Genomic DNA, 17724 nt, shown 5'->3' on the forward strand with positions numbered 1-17724 from the left:
AGTGTACTTTAAGAGAAGGGATCAGCTGTTAAAATGTACATAAATTGACTTTATGGAGATAAAATAGATACAATTGGAAAACAAAATGAAGAACAAATGAATCTGATGTGATGACATACCATGTCGTATCTGGGTTGTAACATTTATCTGACAGGAATTGCATAGTTTCTCCAAGTTTAGTCTTCTAATAATTGACACAATGACTCATTCCCACTTTCTTACTCTGTAAGATCTGAAGGCTAGTCACCATTAGTATAGAAAAACTGACCTGTGTTTTTAACCTTTAAACTGAATTTCAACATTCACCATGATTAAGCCGTGAGTAACACTTGTGATCATCGGCTCTGAGTGTCACTGACATCAGCCCAGCCAGTAATGACCGGCTGCTGGTCCTCCGTCTTCCTCACTGGTTGTTAGCAGGCTGTAAGTGAAGCCCTCCTGCCTACTGAACGCACCGTCAGGTTTCAAACAGACAACAAAATGATCTTCCGGCTGAAATACTATGATCAGTCCACCCTCAAAGAGTCTGTTATTATACACTGTCATGTTATTGTAGAAACTGGGCTTTTATGTACAGATTAGTATCACAGTTCCTCTGTGCACAGATATGTAACTGAGAAAAACATGGTATCAAAACTAATCCATAAATTAAGAATTGTTTTCTAAATAGTAACTGGTTTCTGACTATTTTTTTTATCAGGGCAGAAATTAAAGGGTAGTGTTGGAGGGGCGGGCTTCTTCTTTATGGGCTGTTCGGTGAAAAGTTTGGCATTTTACAGAGAATGCTGGCTTCTTTAAACAATGAGCGTTGGCGACCACTTCTGATTAGATTTGAGAGTCCGCTTCTTTTGTTCAGGGAGGATGGTACCGCAAAAAGGTTGTATGTTTCCTTTGGGTCGGGGATAAATCTCTGCCTCAGACAAAGGAGATGAAGTATTTTGGTGTCTTGTTCCTGTGTGACGTCAGGATAGTGCTGGAGGTGGATATATTTAACACTTTTCAGTAATGAGGGTGTTGCTCTTGTCTGTTGTGGTGAAGCAGTAGATTTACTCATCCATCTAAATTTCAGGGTTTACCTATGACTATGAGATATGAATAACGACTGAGAGAACAAGATCTGACTTCTTTTGCTTCGCCACATCAAGTCATTTGTGATTATTCAGGTATCTGATCAATAATTCAACTGAATGTCTCAATTTGGAGGTTTTTAGGAATCTCAGTGGGTGAATAAAGACAAGATCAGTGTTTGTCTTTATTCACCCAAGAAAAATGTGATGCTTTTGACCAAAGGTTTAAATATAGCCTGAGCATTTACAGCACAGCAGATGTCATTTTGTGGACTTCTTTTAACCTTTAACTTTTCAACCACAAACTCACTTTGTTTACATGAAAGGTGATGTTGCCTTTTCAGTGCTTGACGGTATAAAACGCAAAACGCCTTGAAAAAATGTCAGAGATGTTTCTATTCTCAAATAAAGTCCCTCTGTAATGCGCTTGGAAAAATCCAGAGCTAGAGCTGACAAAGAGCAACATCAGTCTGTCATATTTAAAAACCCAGGATTTATTTCGTTTCAGAGAATACAGACGCAGCAGCAGCAGCAGCAGCAGCATCAGGACATGTCAGTTATGGGATTTCATTGCTTGGACATCCTGGTTTGCTCTCATGCTGAGCAATAATTAAAAAAGCCAATGGGACTAAAGCCACAATAAACCTGGATCTGTGTCAGTGAAGGCCCGAGGCCCGAGCCCATTATGCTTCCCTCTGACTGGATCGCACATGCTACTCAGGTGAACATGACTTAATGCTCTTCCACCAGATGATGTAGCCTGGGGGCAAAATGAACATACAGGAGAGGGACCGCTGGTTTTAATGTGATTGCAAGCAGTGAGATGATTTTATGGAGCAGGCTCTCTGTAGGATGCCACTCTGCAGCTGCAGACGCACAGCAGCGGCGGCAGGCTTTATATTGATCCCATACCCAAAGCACAGACAGATGCTTTCATTTCAAGCTGCACAGAAATTAGGTAGGGATCAAATCAGCCCCTTTTATTTTAAAACACTGGTTGCTCGGATCTTAGGAGATGGATTAAAGTTTAACTTTTCTATTTGTATAATTCACTGAACAAGTAAAATAATCAGAACAATTAGAACCGAGCCTCCCCTCCCCCAACCAACAAAAAACAAAACAAAACAAAAACAACAAGGAAAGAGATAATAAGCCACACACATTAAGTTTTAATAATATTAAAGGGAATGTCTGAGCCAGAGTTCTTCTAAGGACAGTGAGGAAGGGAATGAGATCAGGCAAGGCTATTGGGTCAGTCTTTAATGCCTCATTCAAAGTTTAATGCTTCAGGGTGGGTCTAGCTGGGGCTGAACTTATTTAAACCTTCGGCATATTTGTTCATATTCGTTCAGACGCACTGTAATTCCACTCTGCTGTAGGCGTGTGGGTTGAACACGTCACAGAAAGGCACAGATGAAGAGAAGATCTTCTACTTAGGACAACAGTCAATTTCCACAAAACGTACAGTAGGCTGTAAGAAGAGACGTGTAGTAACTAGTTACATTTACATGTTAAACATGTTTAACATGTAAACATTGTCTGCTGTAAGTATGCACAAGAATTTCATTTTTTTTTTCATTGAAAAAATGTTTAAAAACATGTTTCTCCTGCTTGAATCAGTTTTTGGTCATTATGTTATTTATTTGTATTAGTTTAGCCTTTAAAGTACCTGAATTTTCCTCATAACTTCATATTTTTGTCAGTCTGATTACATCATTTTTAAATATTACATCAGCAGTTATAACTCACTAAGGTATGCTTTTATTCATTTTTGCTATTAACTTATTCTTATTTCTTACATTTTAGTTTTAATTGAGAAAATATTTTGAAGTAGTGCTACTCTTATATGAGTGCAATTTTTGTTCTCACCTCTGCTTAATAGGAAACAATATGAAGGTTAAAACAACAATTAAATTAACTTTTCACATTTCTTTTTAGAATAAAAAACAATTTATTTGTTTGTAATGATACGCAAGCTCCTACAAGTGTGGAGAAATTTTTATTGCTTTGTTCATCGTCCGCAGCAGCTCTTCAGCTCAGAGTATTTCATGTTTTGATCCATATTAGGCCAAAGCATATTGTGCGAGGATAGTAGTTTAGATTGTGTACACATTTTTTATATATTTTTTCTGACTCCTGTTTTTACTTCTACGCCTGTCTACATTATGTTATACACAAAAGACAGACACAAAAGAGCAACATTCAAATCTGACCTTTACAGGAGAGCCGCAAGAAAATAAAAAGCATTGTTGAAAGAGTCACAAAATGACCTGTTTAAGTTTGGCCATAAGCCTCAGTCAAAACTAAAATAAATAATTCAGAGGGGTATTTGATCAAGCCTAAACTAAAATGCATTTTAAGCATAACGTGAAAATTTAAGTACATATTGATTCAAAAGCTTATCTTAAGAAGTCAGCCCAGAAAAACAAACAAAAATTTCTCCTCAACTTAAAACTACACCATTTCATTTTCACTTAACACAGGAAAATATTATTATTAAGGCTGACCTTACCTCCACCCGCGACTTGCACTGTTATAGGATTAAGAAAGGGTCAGCTAACGTCTCTGTTGACCCCGCACATCCTAGACACTATTTAAACTTTTACCTTTACAGCGTGTTTGCTAGAAACAGCCACCACAGAGACATGTTTCTTCCCCCAGGATGTCTCTCTAATGAACACAATGAGCACATTACCGCATGAGTAGACGGCTACTCTGCTGTGAAACTAGATAATAAAGCTGCGCTACCACAAACTACCTGTCATTTTTCCTTTTCTGTATAAAACTGTTTGTACATACGCAAATATGTTATTCCTTTCATTCTTTTATTTTATTTCCCATGAAGTTTATCTTTTTAGACTTTTGTTTGCACACTAATGTAAAACTGGAGTCAATTTCTTTGTTTATCCACCCAAATTTGGCTAATAAAGCTGATTCTGATATTAAGCTTCATTAAGAAATATTTTAAAGTTCGATGAACAAAAGAGATGGTTTCCCTTTACATCCAATTTACAAACTTGGATATTCTAAACAACGTCTATATAAAAAATGCTTAATTTTTTTTAAAAAAGTGAGTTAGTGGGACTTTTGGAGTGCATGTACGTGGAAAGATCCAAGGTGAACCATGTTTGAGGCAGAATCATGCTGTGGGATGCTTTTCGCCAGCAGAGACAGAGAAGCCGGTCACTGCTGACAAGAAGCTTCCTGTCCAGCATGACATGCTTTTTTAGTTTATTACCTACATCATCAGTGTTAAACTCATCCAGTCTCACATTTAAGTTTTAAACAAGCTGACTGGTGGCCAGTTCTTATTAAAACTATTTAAAAAGGCCATCAGAGTTAAAGTGTCAGGTAGAGAGGTCGGGGAGGAGTGACAACACCCTCCCAAGCTAACACTAATCCTTCCACATATCCTGCTGCTCAATAATTCATGTCAGAAGGTTTCAATAATTCATGAGAATAACATGACAAGAGCAAGCGCTGTTCCCTCTGGGGGCAGGGCAGTGAATGAATAAATGAGTGAATGAATGAGAGACTGAGCGCACAGAGTGACGAGACTCGCAATGAAGAGGGGGATCAGCATTTCTGCTGACTACACTGAGAATACTAGACCCAGTTCTGCAGCTGCTGACGAAGTTTTGACATTGAGGAATGAGAATGTCAGTCACACCTCAAGACTTTTTTCTCTCCTCTCCAGGTTTTCACAGTCACATGCATTCAGTCAAAAAGAGTAATAAGTGTGTTTGTATCCTTAGTGTGTTGCATCCTTAGTGTGTTTGTAACTCCACACCATCCCCAGTGAACAAAGCTACTCTGGTCCGTCTACATGTACTGTAGTGCTCAATAATCATTTTACTCTCACAGCAAGAAGTTAAGAAACTAAATTTCACAGAACCTTTTCATCAAATTCTTTCCTGAAGAATAGTGTCATCTGGTCATATTTGCATACACTGCTTATATTTCTTTTGAATTCATACATTTATTTGTTATCCTACAAATTAAGGCTTCCAAAAAGATATAAGACAGTACTAGACAATCAGGAAAATTCATGTAACATGCACCTGAAAAGTTTCTGTTCAACCAAAGTATCTTGCTATTTGGTTAGCTGCAGCAATTATCTCAACCTTAAAGGAGATTTTTCTTGTTGATCTACAAAAAACATTTATTATTCAGTTAATTTCTTATTTAAAATCATTTAACTGTGAAAATGTATGCATTAGAGTTATTAAGCAAAGGTATCTCTAAAGCACTTCTACGGTGGTGGAACATAACTTTGACAGTGTTTATTTTTGTTTTAAATTTGCTTTAATTAAGAAATATAAATCCACTAAAGTGAGATCTAATAGACAGACAATACATTTTTATGCACCATGCTTCTCTCAGTCTGATTATCGAGCAGCTTCTCCAAATTGCATTAAAGTCATTATAGAACAAAAATGCTCTTATGATAGAAGGAAAATATGGCAGGTTTAGTGGGTAACCCAATCGTCTGATCAGTTTAAGAGGAGATGTTTCATGGAAGCAGATGAAACCAAACACTGAGCTTCACCTCCAGATGGAGACCGCTGGGTTCTCCGGTTACCTTTTCAAAGGTAACGTCTCACTCAGCCGCAGCCGGGTGAATGGACTCACCCGAACAACTGACCTCTATCATTTTAATATGAGAGAATTGAGCCATGAAAATGCAAATGAGCAGAAATTTAAAGATTTCTCTTTGCATTTTTGTAGCCAATTTTAAAAACCTGAATTTTGGTCTCTATAATTTAATATTCTGTTCATATCTTTATCACCGGCTATCAGCTTGTTTTATCTTCTGCAATGAATGCAGCCCAATTAATACCCAATTAATTTCTTAGTTTGCTAAGAGGAGATAATATCAAAATCTCTCTTACCTCTGTAAATAGTCATATCTGATGGAGTGCAGCACCGTGTTTCAGCTCTTGACTGTCTGGATTTAAAGGTTAAACTCCTGCGAACTTAAATGCGCCGCGAACTTAAATGCGCCGCTGCTGTTGGCTAAGTTACCTCTCAGTTACCATAGAAACGGAGAAGTCCTGCCCTTTCTTCCCCCCTTAAACACACCCATTAAGAGAACAAGGTGTCAGTGATGTCATGCCAACAGAGGCGGAAATGTGTGAAGGGTACGGTAGAGAGGAGAAAGAAGAGCAGGATGGTGTATCTGCAGGGTTTTTTTTTTTTTTTAAATGGATGCATTAAAAGGTTAGGAGCCTTCAACATTTAAAAGAAATGTAGGAGTTTAGATTATCTTTAGTATCTGAAAAGTGAGGTTCCAGCAGTTCCAAGTTATTTCCCCGTAGGTTGAGAGTTGCTTTCCAAGAATGTGCTCGCTATGTTTCTGGAAATTGAAAGTTATTTTCCCTGAACCTACATGTTACTGTACCGGAACATCCAGGATGATTTCTGGACCTGCTATGGTATATTCACTGACCTTTCAGTGTACAATTTAGAAAAGCTTTCAGATTTTACAGCTTTCCTGAAACTTACATCTATGAGATGTCAGAACTTAATAGGGAATTTTCTGGGTTCTTTATAGAACCTCGAGTTGTTTTTTAAAAGAACTACCAGTTTTATATCCTAGAAATTACATGTTATACTCCTGGAATATAAAGGGTATTCTTTGGTGATTATCTCCAGTGGCATCATGCAAAAACATTCACATTCACAAAAAGACAAAACATAATCCGCAGTAGTTCCACATTTTAGCTCTAATTATAAGTCTGTATCAACACATCCAAAAAGCAATTAAATCCAGAACCCTTGTGATGAATCCAGCTTGTTTCTTCTCCCCACAGGCAACCTTTGACTTCACAGAGAAATATTTAAGCGTCACAGAATGTGGTAAAATAAATCAAATCTACCAGTATCTAATATGTGATGCTGAAAGATTTCTCTCTAATAAAAGACAGAGAGAGAAAAAATTCTAATAAGTTGAAATGAGCCAACTCTTCTTTTCATGAACTACTTATTTCAAATCGCAGCTTGCTTTGGTTGCGTCTCTGTAATGATGGAGCTGCCGTAGGAGGTGGAAGGAAGTAGGACTCACCTCGTTTGATATGTTTGAGCTGCCTCTGCGCCTCATCCCTCTCCTCAGTCAGTCTGTTGCTCTGCGGGAGCAGACAGCAGGTCAGACCGTTAGATTGTGTTTCACAAAAGCACAGAGCACACAGGTCACCACTACTGCCAGATACAGTTACACAGACACACTAAGCAATTTAAGCTCTTCACGCATAATGGTCATCAAGAAAAAAAACTCAAAATGCAATACTGTGAATATTTTTTAGCAATCGCCGAGTTATCAAACTATAATTCAGCTCAACAACAGCACAAATTTTTTTTCTGAAAAAACTGAGAAGAAGAATCAGGGGGAAAAAAATATACAGCAGATTTCAACAGATAGTTTGAAAGGGTGCTTTGGGAATTCATTTTTCATCTCTAAAAATAAATACCTGAAGCACAACTAAGGTTGCAGATCAATGAGGACTTCTTGTAATGCCTTTCAAAAGAAAACAAAAACAAAGAGGGGATGTTTGACCATAATGTACAGCACTATGTTTGGAGGAAACGCAGCATATCAGCACAAACACCCCCTATCAAATGTAAAGCCTGACGGCAGAAAACCCGCGATTTGGGCTTTTTACAGCTACAGAACTCGAGCCCCTCACAAGCATTGAGTCAAACATAAAGCAGTTTAATTGTGAAAAATGTGTCACACAGATTCTAATCTTCCAAAGCGTGGACATCTAAGCAAACATCAGATTTGAAACTCTCACAAAAAAGAGATGCATTTTAACTTGTTCAGGATAACTAGCATGATTAATGTTGAGGCTAATGACAAAACGGTCAGCAGGAGACTCAACAAGTATCGGTCGATTAGAAGGGTTGTAGTAGAAACTGTGCTTAGGTCTTAAAAGAGATAAGTAGAAGCGAATGTCAGCAAACTTCAATGATCTGAAGCAGCATTGTAAACAATAGTTCCTTCCACAACAAGGTGAGAAACGGTCCTATAAACTCATTCCATATCAACTGTAATGCACGGCAGTGGCAGGCTAATGATAGGGGCTTGAATTGCTGCCTTCCAGTAACTGAATCTATCATAAACCCCTCTGTGCTAATACATCTAAAAAAATTTTATATTGCATCAAAGTGTAACTGTGCTACATTTGTGCAACTTCACTCAAGTGTGCGCAGATTGTGTTAAAGTGAGACTTGTTTTTGTACACAAGCTTAATTGTTCTGATGTTGTTCTCTATCTGCTGAGCCTGCAGTGCCACGTGGAGGTCAAGTAATTATACAGTAAACAGTACATTGGTTAACTGCAAAGTATTTCTAGTGATACTGAACAAGCAGCAAGAAAGCAACAGATAATTAAAGCTCCGCGGAGCCTCAAGCGGCCCTCGCAGCCAAGCGCCGCTCAGGCCTATAGCCACTGCGGGGGATCCAGCACCGCCACCCGCCTGCCACCGCGTACGCTGTCACACAGTTTAGGTGCGCGTCCGCCAGGCAATACGCACCGATAAGTTCAGCATGGTTCCCTGGCGACACACACAAATTTGGTGCAGATCGGTCAATGTAGAGAGGAGTTATAGCTGATGGAATGACCTAGGGGGCGCAGTGGAGTCAAATTACAATTCAATCCTGTTGGGCTCTTTAGCATACGTATCCAGTTTGGTGCCAATTGGAAGATGCGTGTGTGATTCAGAGACAATTGTATGCAAATGGCGAAGGACAGCTAGTTGGCCACGCCCCCACGGGTCAGAGTTCATCATCAGGTCATATTATGTCAGGTGGTAGAAGATTAATTCCATATGTATTTCTCAGTAAAAGTAAGACATACAGTAGAAAAAAACATGTGACTTCCTGTCGGAAGTAGGCGGGGCTAAGTTGACGTCATCATCTGACCATGAGAATGTAATGAGGGTTGGTCAGTAGTGAGACATAGGAAGTCTGAAGCAGCTGTGACCTTGTGTGTGGAAGTTATGTTACTTTGATGTTTTATGGCGAATAGTCAAAGTTTGGAACTTAGCCACGCCCACATGCTTTGACATACAAAAATTCCTAGACCTTTAATGTCTGAACTCTGTGCTGACTGAATTTGAAGTCTGTATGTCAAACGCTGTAGGAGGAGTTTGATCAAATATGACATCTATGAAAAACAGGAAATGGCGGAATTTTATCCAAAATGGCTGACTTCCTTTTGGGTTTTGATCATGGCTCCAAGAGACTTTTTTGTAGGTCCTGACAAGTTACACATGTGTACCAAGTTTCATAATTCTAGGTAAAAGCATGGCTTGGGGCTGATCATTTAAAAACATTCTAGGGGGCGTTATATAGGAATTTGGCCACGCCCATCAATGGTTGTTATGGTTTCCTGTTCGGGGATTGATAAGGGTGCATCCTAGTGAGTTTGGCGCAACTGGAATGAAACATGTGGAATCTGGAGCTAAACGTATGGCGGTGGCGTGACCTCTGATTCGCCGCGCTGCCGCGGCCACACCCTCTACTGGAAACTCTTGGCGCTTTAAAGCAAGTGAGACCAACTTGTTATCTGTCATCCAACACAGAATTATCTTGATTAAGTCAAAAAAGCCAGAGATGGAGCATTCCAATGAAAAAAAGGCACTTCCTGTTCTAAGGGGGCGGGGCTTTGATGACGTCAGACTATGACGACATATAATCGTAGGGGATCGATCCAACCAGGATCACTGATGTCACGTTTGGTGCAGCTGGGCTCAAAATTGTGGAATCTAGAGCCAAACATATGGACACGGCGTTACAGGTCACTTCGCCACGCCGCCACGCCCACCTACTCCATCGAAAACAAACGGGGTTGGAATCCACAACACACCAACATGGGTCAGATAGGGATCGTTCAATGTAAAACATTACACTTCCTGTTCTCAGGGGGCGTGGCCTAAGTGATGTCATCATTTGACCATTGATTATTCTATGGGACCCGATGATGATCAATTATTGAAAGTTTGGTGCCTCTGTCTGCTTTTATGTAATAGTTATAACAGTTTTGTGTTGCACGGCGAGTCGGTGAACTTTGACCCCTGGTACGACCCCTTCAGCATGCTCGAAAACTCACCAATTTAATAACTTTGAATCGGTCATGCCTTATGAACGATCTGACTGAGTTTGAAGCCGATCGATCGAAATACGTAGGAGGAGTTTGATCAAATGCGACGTCTGTAAACGGCCAAAATGGGGTCAAAATTGGAACTTCAATCCAAAATGGCCGACTTCCTAGGATACTTGCACTATGATGTTAATTGCAAATTCTGAGTGTTTTGGGGAGCTCTACAACTGTACCGAATTTCAAGTCCCTACGATAAAGTAAGTGAACAGGAAACGGTCTTTTGAAAGTTGCTAGGTGGCACCCTTGGGCTGTTTCTTACAGCCAGACATTAAAATACATACATTTTCACTGGGCTCTATGCGGTCGCCAAGTTTGGTGAGTTTTTGAATATGATAAAGCCCCCAAAAAGCCAATTTACTTTACGGAAGAATAATAATAATTTACAGTACGATTACAATAGGTCTTCGCAGCGCTTAGCTGCTCGGGCCTAATAATAAACAGCACGATTACAATAGGCCTTCGCAGCGCTTACCTGCTCAGGCCTAATTAAATTTATATGTCGAGTGCACCTAATAAGACAAATAGAAAAAGTTTTATGCAAAAAAAAATACTTCCAACTATTTTTTTTTTTTAAATTAAACTTTAAAACAAGTCAATTTGGCCCGCAACATAACAGGAGGGTTAAATCAAAGATATCTGGACTTCTGTTTCTTGCAGGCTTTTTAATTCTGATCTAAATAACGGTTTGATATGTTACAAGTTGTATCCAGAATAATCACTCTCATCACTGGGGAGGTTCCAGATTCGTACCTCAAAGCAAAACTCAGAGCCACGAATAATCAGTGTGGCTCAATAAAACGGCTCTACTCTGACCGAAAAGACGAAGACGAAACTTCTCCATCCACATTAAAGCAAATGGACCACCTCCGTTCACTGTCCAACCTTTAATCTTTCCCTTAAATTAAGAACCCAACTTTACCCTCTAGTGGCAATTTGGCTCAACGATCGTAAAGACTTTAACGCACCGGGTAGCATGCTGCGTTAGAAACAGGTGGACCTACTTATTAAGAGCACAGCTCTTAAAGGAACAGTTCCTCAAACTCATACATAATAAACAATTTTAGTGGCATTTGTTTGTTCAGAGAAGTAAACTACTAAATTCAAAAAGTAAATCTAGAATTTTGCGTCTTGATGATATTAAGAAAAAATGTCAAGATTTTGTTGATTTTACATTGTACTTCTAAGCCAGGGGTGTCAAACTCAATTTTACCGAGGGCCACTTCAGCATATTGGCCTCCCTTAATGGGCCACATTGACGGTACAAATCAGGAGTTCCCAGGTGCAGTACTGCAGACTGCAACTTTTAGATGCATCCCTGCTAAAACACATCCCAGACAAAAGGTTGACTCCCTCATTCAGTTCTGTAGAGGCTTATAATGAGTCAATAATCCAGGTGTGTTAGAGAAGGAACGCATCTAAAGTTGCAGATGGTAGTTCTGGAAAACTAGACTACAGCAGCCCTAGCATAAATGTATGAAAATATAATGATAAAAATAAATTAAACAACACCTCATATTGTTAAATAACTGATTTTATGTACTGAAGTTTTAAATATCGCATTTGAGTTTGCATAGATGTAAAATTACTGCTCAGTTTTAAAAATTACAATATTTAAATCAGTGTTAAAAGGTAAGAATCTGCTTAATTTGTGATGGGATCTGGATTCACGGTGAATATTAACTAAACCGCATAAATTGCGACTAAATAGCCGATGTTAATATGATTGTAATTTCACGGATAAAAATAGTGCATGACCGATTTTTTTTATGTTGTCGCTCAAGATAACGGATAACAAAAAAAGTCAAGCGCGACCTGGTGCCCTGACACCAACTCACACACATCTTCATTCACAGTTTTACTTGTAAATCGATTTAAAAACAGACTACTACAGCCCCTCTATAATATGCTTGCAGAAAGTTAAACCCTTAAAGAATTACCTCCTTCTCTACAAAATGCAATCATAACAGTACTACCTAAACCTGGAAAACCTCCCACCAGATGCGAATCTTTTCAACCAATCTCTCTTATAAACGCCAACATAATATCTAAGCGACTTGGGCTTGAGAAATGTTTACCATTTCTTTCTGAACCTGATCAGAACGGATTCATAAAGGGGCGGCAAGCTAAATATGAACATCTGTCCACAGAGACAAACAACCAAGCACACACACTCACAGCTAGGGGCAATTTGGAGAGGCCAATTAACCTGACAGTCATGCTTTTGGACTGGGAGAAACCGGAGTACCCGGAGAAAACCCACCATGCACAAGGAGAACATGTAGAAACACCGGAGCCATGAATCGAACCCAGAACCTTCTTGCTGCAGGGCAACAGTTCTACCAACTGTGCCACTGTGCAGCCTACACACACACACACACACACTTAGGGACAATTTGGAGAGGCCAATTAACTGGATAGTCATGTTTTTGGACTGGGAGGAAACCAGAGTACCCGGAGAAAACCCACGCATGCACAGGGAGAACATGTAGAAACACTGGAGCCGTGAATCGAACCCAGAACCTTCTTGCTGCAGGGCAACAGTTCTACCAACTGTGCCACTGTGCAGCCTACACACACACACACACACACACACACACACACCGAGGGACAATTTGGAGAGGCCAATTAACCGGATAGTCATTTTTTTGGACTAGGAGAAACCGGAGTACCCGGAGAAAACCCACCATGCACAAGGAGAACATGTAGAAACACCGGAGCCATGAATCGAACCCAGAACCTTCTTGCTGCAGGGCAACAGTTCTACCAACTGTGCCACTGTGCAGCCTACACACACACACACACACACACCTAGGGACAATTTGGAGAGGCCAATTAACTGGATAGTCATGTTTTTGGACTGGGAGGAAACCGGAGTACCCGGAGAAAACCCACGCATGCACAGGGAGAACATGCAAAAAGACCGGAGCCGTGAATCGAACCCACAACCTTCTTGCTGCAAGGCAACAGTTCTACCAACTGTGCCACTGTGCAGCCTACACACACAAACCTAGGGACAATTTGGAGAGGCCAATTAACTGGACAGTCATTTTTTGGACTGTGGGTCTGAAGTTATCAAGATAACGAACAGCAATTATCCTTATCTAGCAGGTGAGGGTTGTACTTTGCCCTATCCTCGCATGTTGGGCAGGCAGCGTATTTTGACTTATGAGGAGCTCGAACGCCGTAGATGTCTTCTTCCCTTGCCCTTTTTTGCAGCACAGAAGTCAGCGTTTCATGGTCCGGTCTCCTTTTTCCAGAGCAAACGTCCTCAGCCGAGGACGTTTCCCCTGCGACAGCCCTCTCTTGGGACCGGTCTATGAATGCCACTTCTGTCAGAGCAGAGGTTGAGGACTCAACAACCTCTGCTCTGCAAACTTCCCCAGCCGGGGAAGTTTGTTCTGCAATCGGCGAAGGGTTGAACAGAAAGGCATCAAACTCATCATAGTCAGAGGTCTCATCCTGGTAACTCCAGGTTTCAAATTTTATCCCAGGAAGTATTTTGTTAAAAATCTTCCTTACTCCGGTGGTGATGACATATCCAGCACCAAAAGTTAATGGAAAAAAGACGGTTGTTAAAACCTGTTCCATACTAAAATTGGCAAAACACGCAGAGTCGAAGAGTCGAAGAGATGATTGGATATGAACTCCTGTTTTGAGATTCAAGCATTCATAACCTCAGATGTTCTTTGATCTATGTCATAGATGATGATGTCATAGCTACAATGAGCTATGGGGGAATGTCTTGCTTCTGATGGTTGCTATGGAAACGGTCAAATCAGTTCTGCATGGCTCAAACAATTTTTTTTTCCCCAAGATATTTTTATTAGAATTTTCTGTTACACAGACATACAAAAACAGACACACAAAAACATGAAAAGTAAAACAAAATAGATAAAAAGATAAAATAAAAAAACAAAAAAAATTAAAGCTCCGCGGAGCCTCAAGCGGCCCGAGCAGCCAAGCGCCGCTCCGGCCTATAGCCACCGCGGGGGACCCAGCACCGCCGCCCGCCTGCCACCGCGTAAGCTGTCGCAGAGTTGAGGCGCGCGTCTGCCAGGTAGTTCGCAGCGTTGAGTTCGGCATGGTTCCCTGGCGACACACAACAAATTTGGTGCAGATCGGTCGATGTAGAGAGAAGATATTGGTGATGGGATAACCTAGGGGGCGCTGTAGAGCAAAATCACAATTCAAACCTGATGGGTTCTTTAACATTGAACACAGGTGAAACGTATACAGTTTGGTGCCAATCGGAAGATGCATCTGTGATTCAGAGACAATTATATGCATATAGCAAAGGACAGACAGTTGGCCACGCCCCCATGAGTCAGAGTTCATCCTCACAGTTCATCATCAGCTCATATTATGTCAGGTGGCAGAAGATTAATTCCATATGTATTACTCAGTAAAAATAAGACATACAGTAGAAAAAACAGCTGATTTCCTGTCAAAAGTGGGCGGAGCTAAGGTTACGTCATCATCTTACCATGAGAATGTAATGAGGGTTGGTCAGTAGTGAGACATAGGAAGTCTGAAGCAGCTGTGACCTTGTATGTGGAAGTTATGTCACTTTGATGTTTTATGGCGAATAGTCAAAGTTTGGCACTTAGCCACGCCCACATGCTTTGACATACAAAAATTCCTGTGATAACTTTAGACCTTTAATCTCTGAGCTCTCTGCTGACTGAGTTTGAAGTCTGTATGTCAAACGCTGTAGGAGGAGATCGATCAAATACGACGTCTCTGAAAAACAGCAAATGGCGAATTTAATCCAAAATGGCCGACTTCATGTTGGGTTTGGACCATGGCTCCAAGAGACTTTTTTGTAGGTCTTTACAAGACAAACAAGTGTACCAAGTTTCATAATTCTAGGTTAAAGAATGGTTTGGGGCTGATTATTGAAAATCTTCAAGGGGGCGCTGTTGAGACATTAGGCCACGCCCACAAAAAATGACACTGGATTCCTGTCGAGGGGCCCACAAGGATCAAACCTAGTGAGTTTGGTGCAGCTGGGCTTTAAACTGTGGAAATCAAGGCCAAACGTAAGGAGACGGCGTTAAAGGTCACTTCGCCACGCCGCCACGCCCAGCTGCTGCATCCAAACCAAACGGGGTTGGACACCCTAACACACCAACATGTCTTCTGTCTGTGGACACAGTTTCATGTTGATTAGGTCAAAGGGGTCAGATAGTGAACGTTCGCAGTAAAACATGACACTTCCTGTTCTAAGGGGGTGTGGCTTAGGTGTTTTCAAAATTTAACAACTGGGTGTTGTAGGTCATCCAAAGGTGATCACACACAGAAAGTTTGGTGGCTCTATGACTTTCTTTGTAGGAGATATAACAGTTTATGACTTTGTGGTACGTCGGTGAACTTTGACCCCTGGAACGACCCCTTCAACATGCTCGAAAACTCACGAATTTGATAACTTTGAATCGGCCATGCCTTATGAACAATCTGACCGAGTTTGAAGCCGATCGATCGAAATCCCTAGGAGGAGTTCGATCAAATGCGACGTCTGTAAACGGCCAAAATGGGCTCAAAATCGGAACTTCAATCCAAAATGGCCGACTTCTTAGGATACTTGCACTATGACATTAATTGTAAATTCTGAGCGTCTTGGGGAACTCTACAACTGTACCAAATTTCAAGTCTCTACGATAAAGTAAGTGAATAGAAAAGGGTCCAAATTTCAAGTCTCTACGATAAAGTAAGTGAATAGAAAAGGGTCTTTTGAAAGTTTCTAGGGGGCGCCCTTGAGCAGTTTCTTGTGCGATTTTTGCGATGACTTTAAAATACGTAAATTTTCACCGGGCTCTATGCGGCCGCCAAGTTTGGTGAGTTTTTGAATATGATAAAGCCCCCAAAAAGCCAATTTATTTTACGGAAGAATAATAATAATTTACAGCACGATTACAATAGGCCTTCGCAGCGCTTAGCTGCTCAGGCCTAATAATGTGAACAGCTGCCCTCCAAAGACACAACAAAGAGCTTCTTCTCACATCCTCGGGTATCTGAGGTTTGCGTTGTTTCCTGTTCCATATTTAGAGTGGACGGCTGTGGAGATGTCTGGAGGTCGGGAATATGAAATTTGAGTGGACAAAATGGTACATTTTCAGGGGTGAAGAATAGAACAACAGCTGAATTATACTTTAAACTGTCAACTAAAAATATTTTGCATTTTTTTTCCTTCTTAAAGCTCAACTTATATTTATATTTCCATCTTCTTGTCAGATGGTGGAAGTGATGTTATTCATTCATGGATGGCTTTTGATAAATCCAGTCTGTAAAAAAAATCTGTTTTAAATTCTTCTAAATAAATGAGTTATCATTTACTACATGTCATAAGTAAGGCAGCCATCAGTCCTAAAATTCCTTCTAAAAAACTGAGTGCCATCTTCTTGTGCTTCCCCAGAGTTCATATAAATGTCTCTTTTTCTCTGTAGGACAGATGCAGCAGAACTTTTACTGACCACAGTCAAAGGAGGAGTTTCCGCAGTGCTGCGCTGACATCCACACGCTTCATTTGAAATGGTAATTGGAACTCGTAAAGAATTCAGTGACCTCTCGTGCAGCAAAAACAACAATAGTGCAGACAAAGAAAACTGTCCCTGTGGGTTCAAAAGACCTCCAGACATCACTGAATATCTACAAGCTTTTAAAAGGAACCAAAGAGGAGAAGAGAAAAAAAAACCAAGATGGTTTCCAGAAATCAGACTACACAGGGGTAAACCTCACCATCTAAAATCCAAACCAGTGTTAAAGTTTAGATCATAAGCTTAAAAGCAGTGTGAACTAAACTAAACTTAAAAATAAAAAATAAATAAATCTATAAACTGGGCATCCACTGTTGGAGACAAGTGAATAAAATGATTATTATACAGAGAAAATGAAAGACTTTTGTTGTCTTCAAACTTTTTCAATGATTCAATGATTTTACAAAAAAAATTATTTCTGGCCTACATATGATGATTTGGAAATTACACTCCGTTGTAGTTTCTTATCATCTCATTACCTCTAAAACATACTTAAGCAGCAAGTGATACTAAATATAGAATTGGAATAGAGTCTGAATCCATGGCACTTAAATAACTAGCTAACATTTATAGCACGCCATGCAATATGCTTTTCCCCTACAGTAATATTGAAATATACTGTTCAGTCCTCACCGCAACCAAGATTAACATCTACTAAAGATTTCGCAGCAAATAGTTTTTAGTGTGTTAATCTGACTAAATATTATCACTGTTTGCAAGTGAGGTTTAACAGAACCAACAGAGCAATGATACAGAAGCCCTCACACCCCCACTGAGATTATTTGTCAAATAAAATGCTTTTAAGCTAATTTGGGAAAAAAACGTAGCTTACAAATTGTTTGCATTTCAGTCTGTGGAAGCACAAAACTGCAACAAAATCAGACTGATCTCCCTGGATAAAATCTTCATCCTGCTCCTTTTCACTGCTTCAGCTGCAGGAAGCTCTTGGCCCAGATTCGTCCCA

At 40.2% G+C, this 17724-nt stretch overlaps 1 protein-coding gene across 5 annotated transcripts in view; it reads right to left on the minus strand.

The window, feature by feature from the left end:
- shtn3 (shootin 3) overlaps window positions 1-17724 on the minus strand; it is a 34168-nt gene that overhangs the window by 13668 nt on the left and 2776 nt on the right. For 4 of the 5 annotated variants that reach the window (XM_008420476.3, XM_008420478.3, XM_008420477.3 and 1 more), the window contains exon 2: window positions 7132-7192. In XM_008420476.3, coding sequence (XP_008418698.1) covers window positions 7132-7192 — 61 coding nt within the window. Of the gene's footprint in view, window positions 1-5959; window positions 6279-7131; window positions 7193-17724 lie in introns of those variants that run through there. The other variant, XM_008420480.3, reaches the window with a different exon arrangement.

Source organism: Poecilia reticulata, chromosome 10 (assembly GCF_904066995.2).
Source record: "Poecilia reticulata chromosome 10, P_reticulata-male-v2, whole genome shotgun sequence".
Lineage (NCBI taxonomy): Eukaryota > Metazoa > Chordata > Actinopteri > Cyprinodontiformes > Poeciliidae > Poecilia > Poecilia reticulata.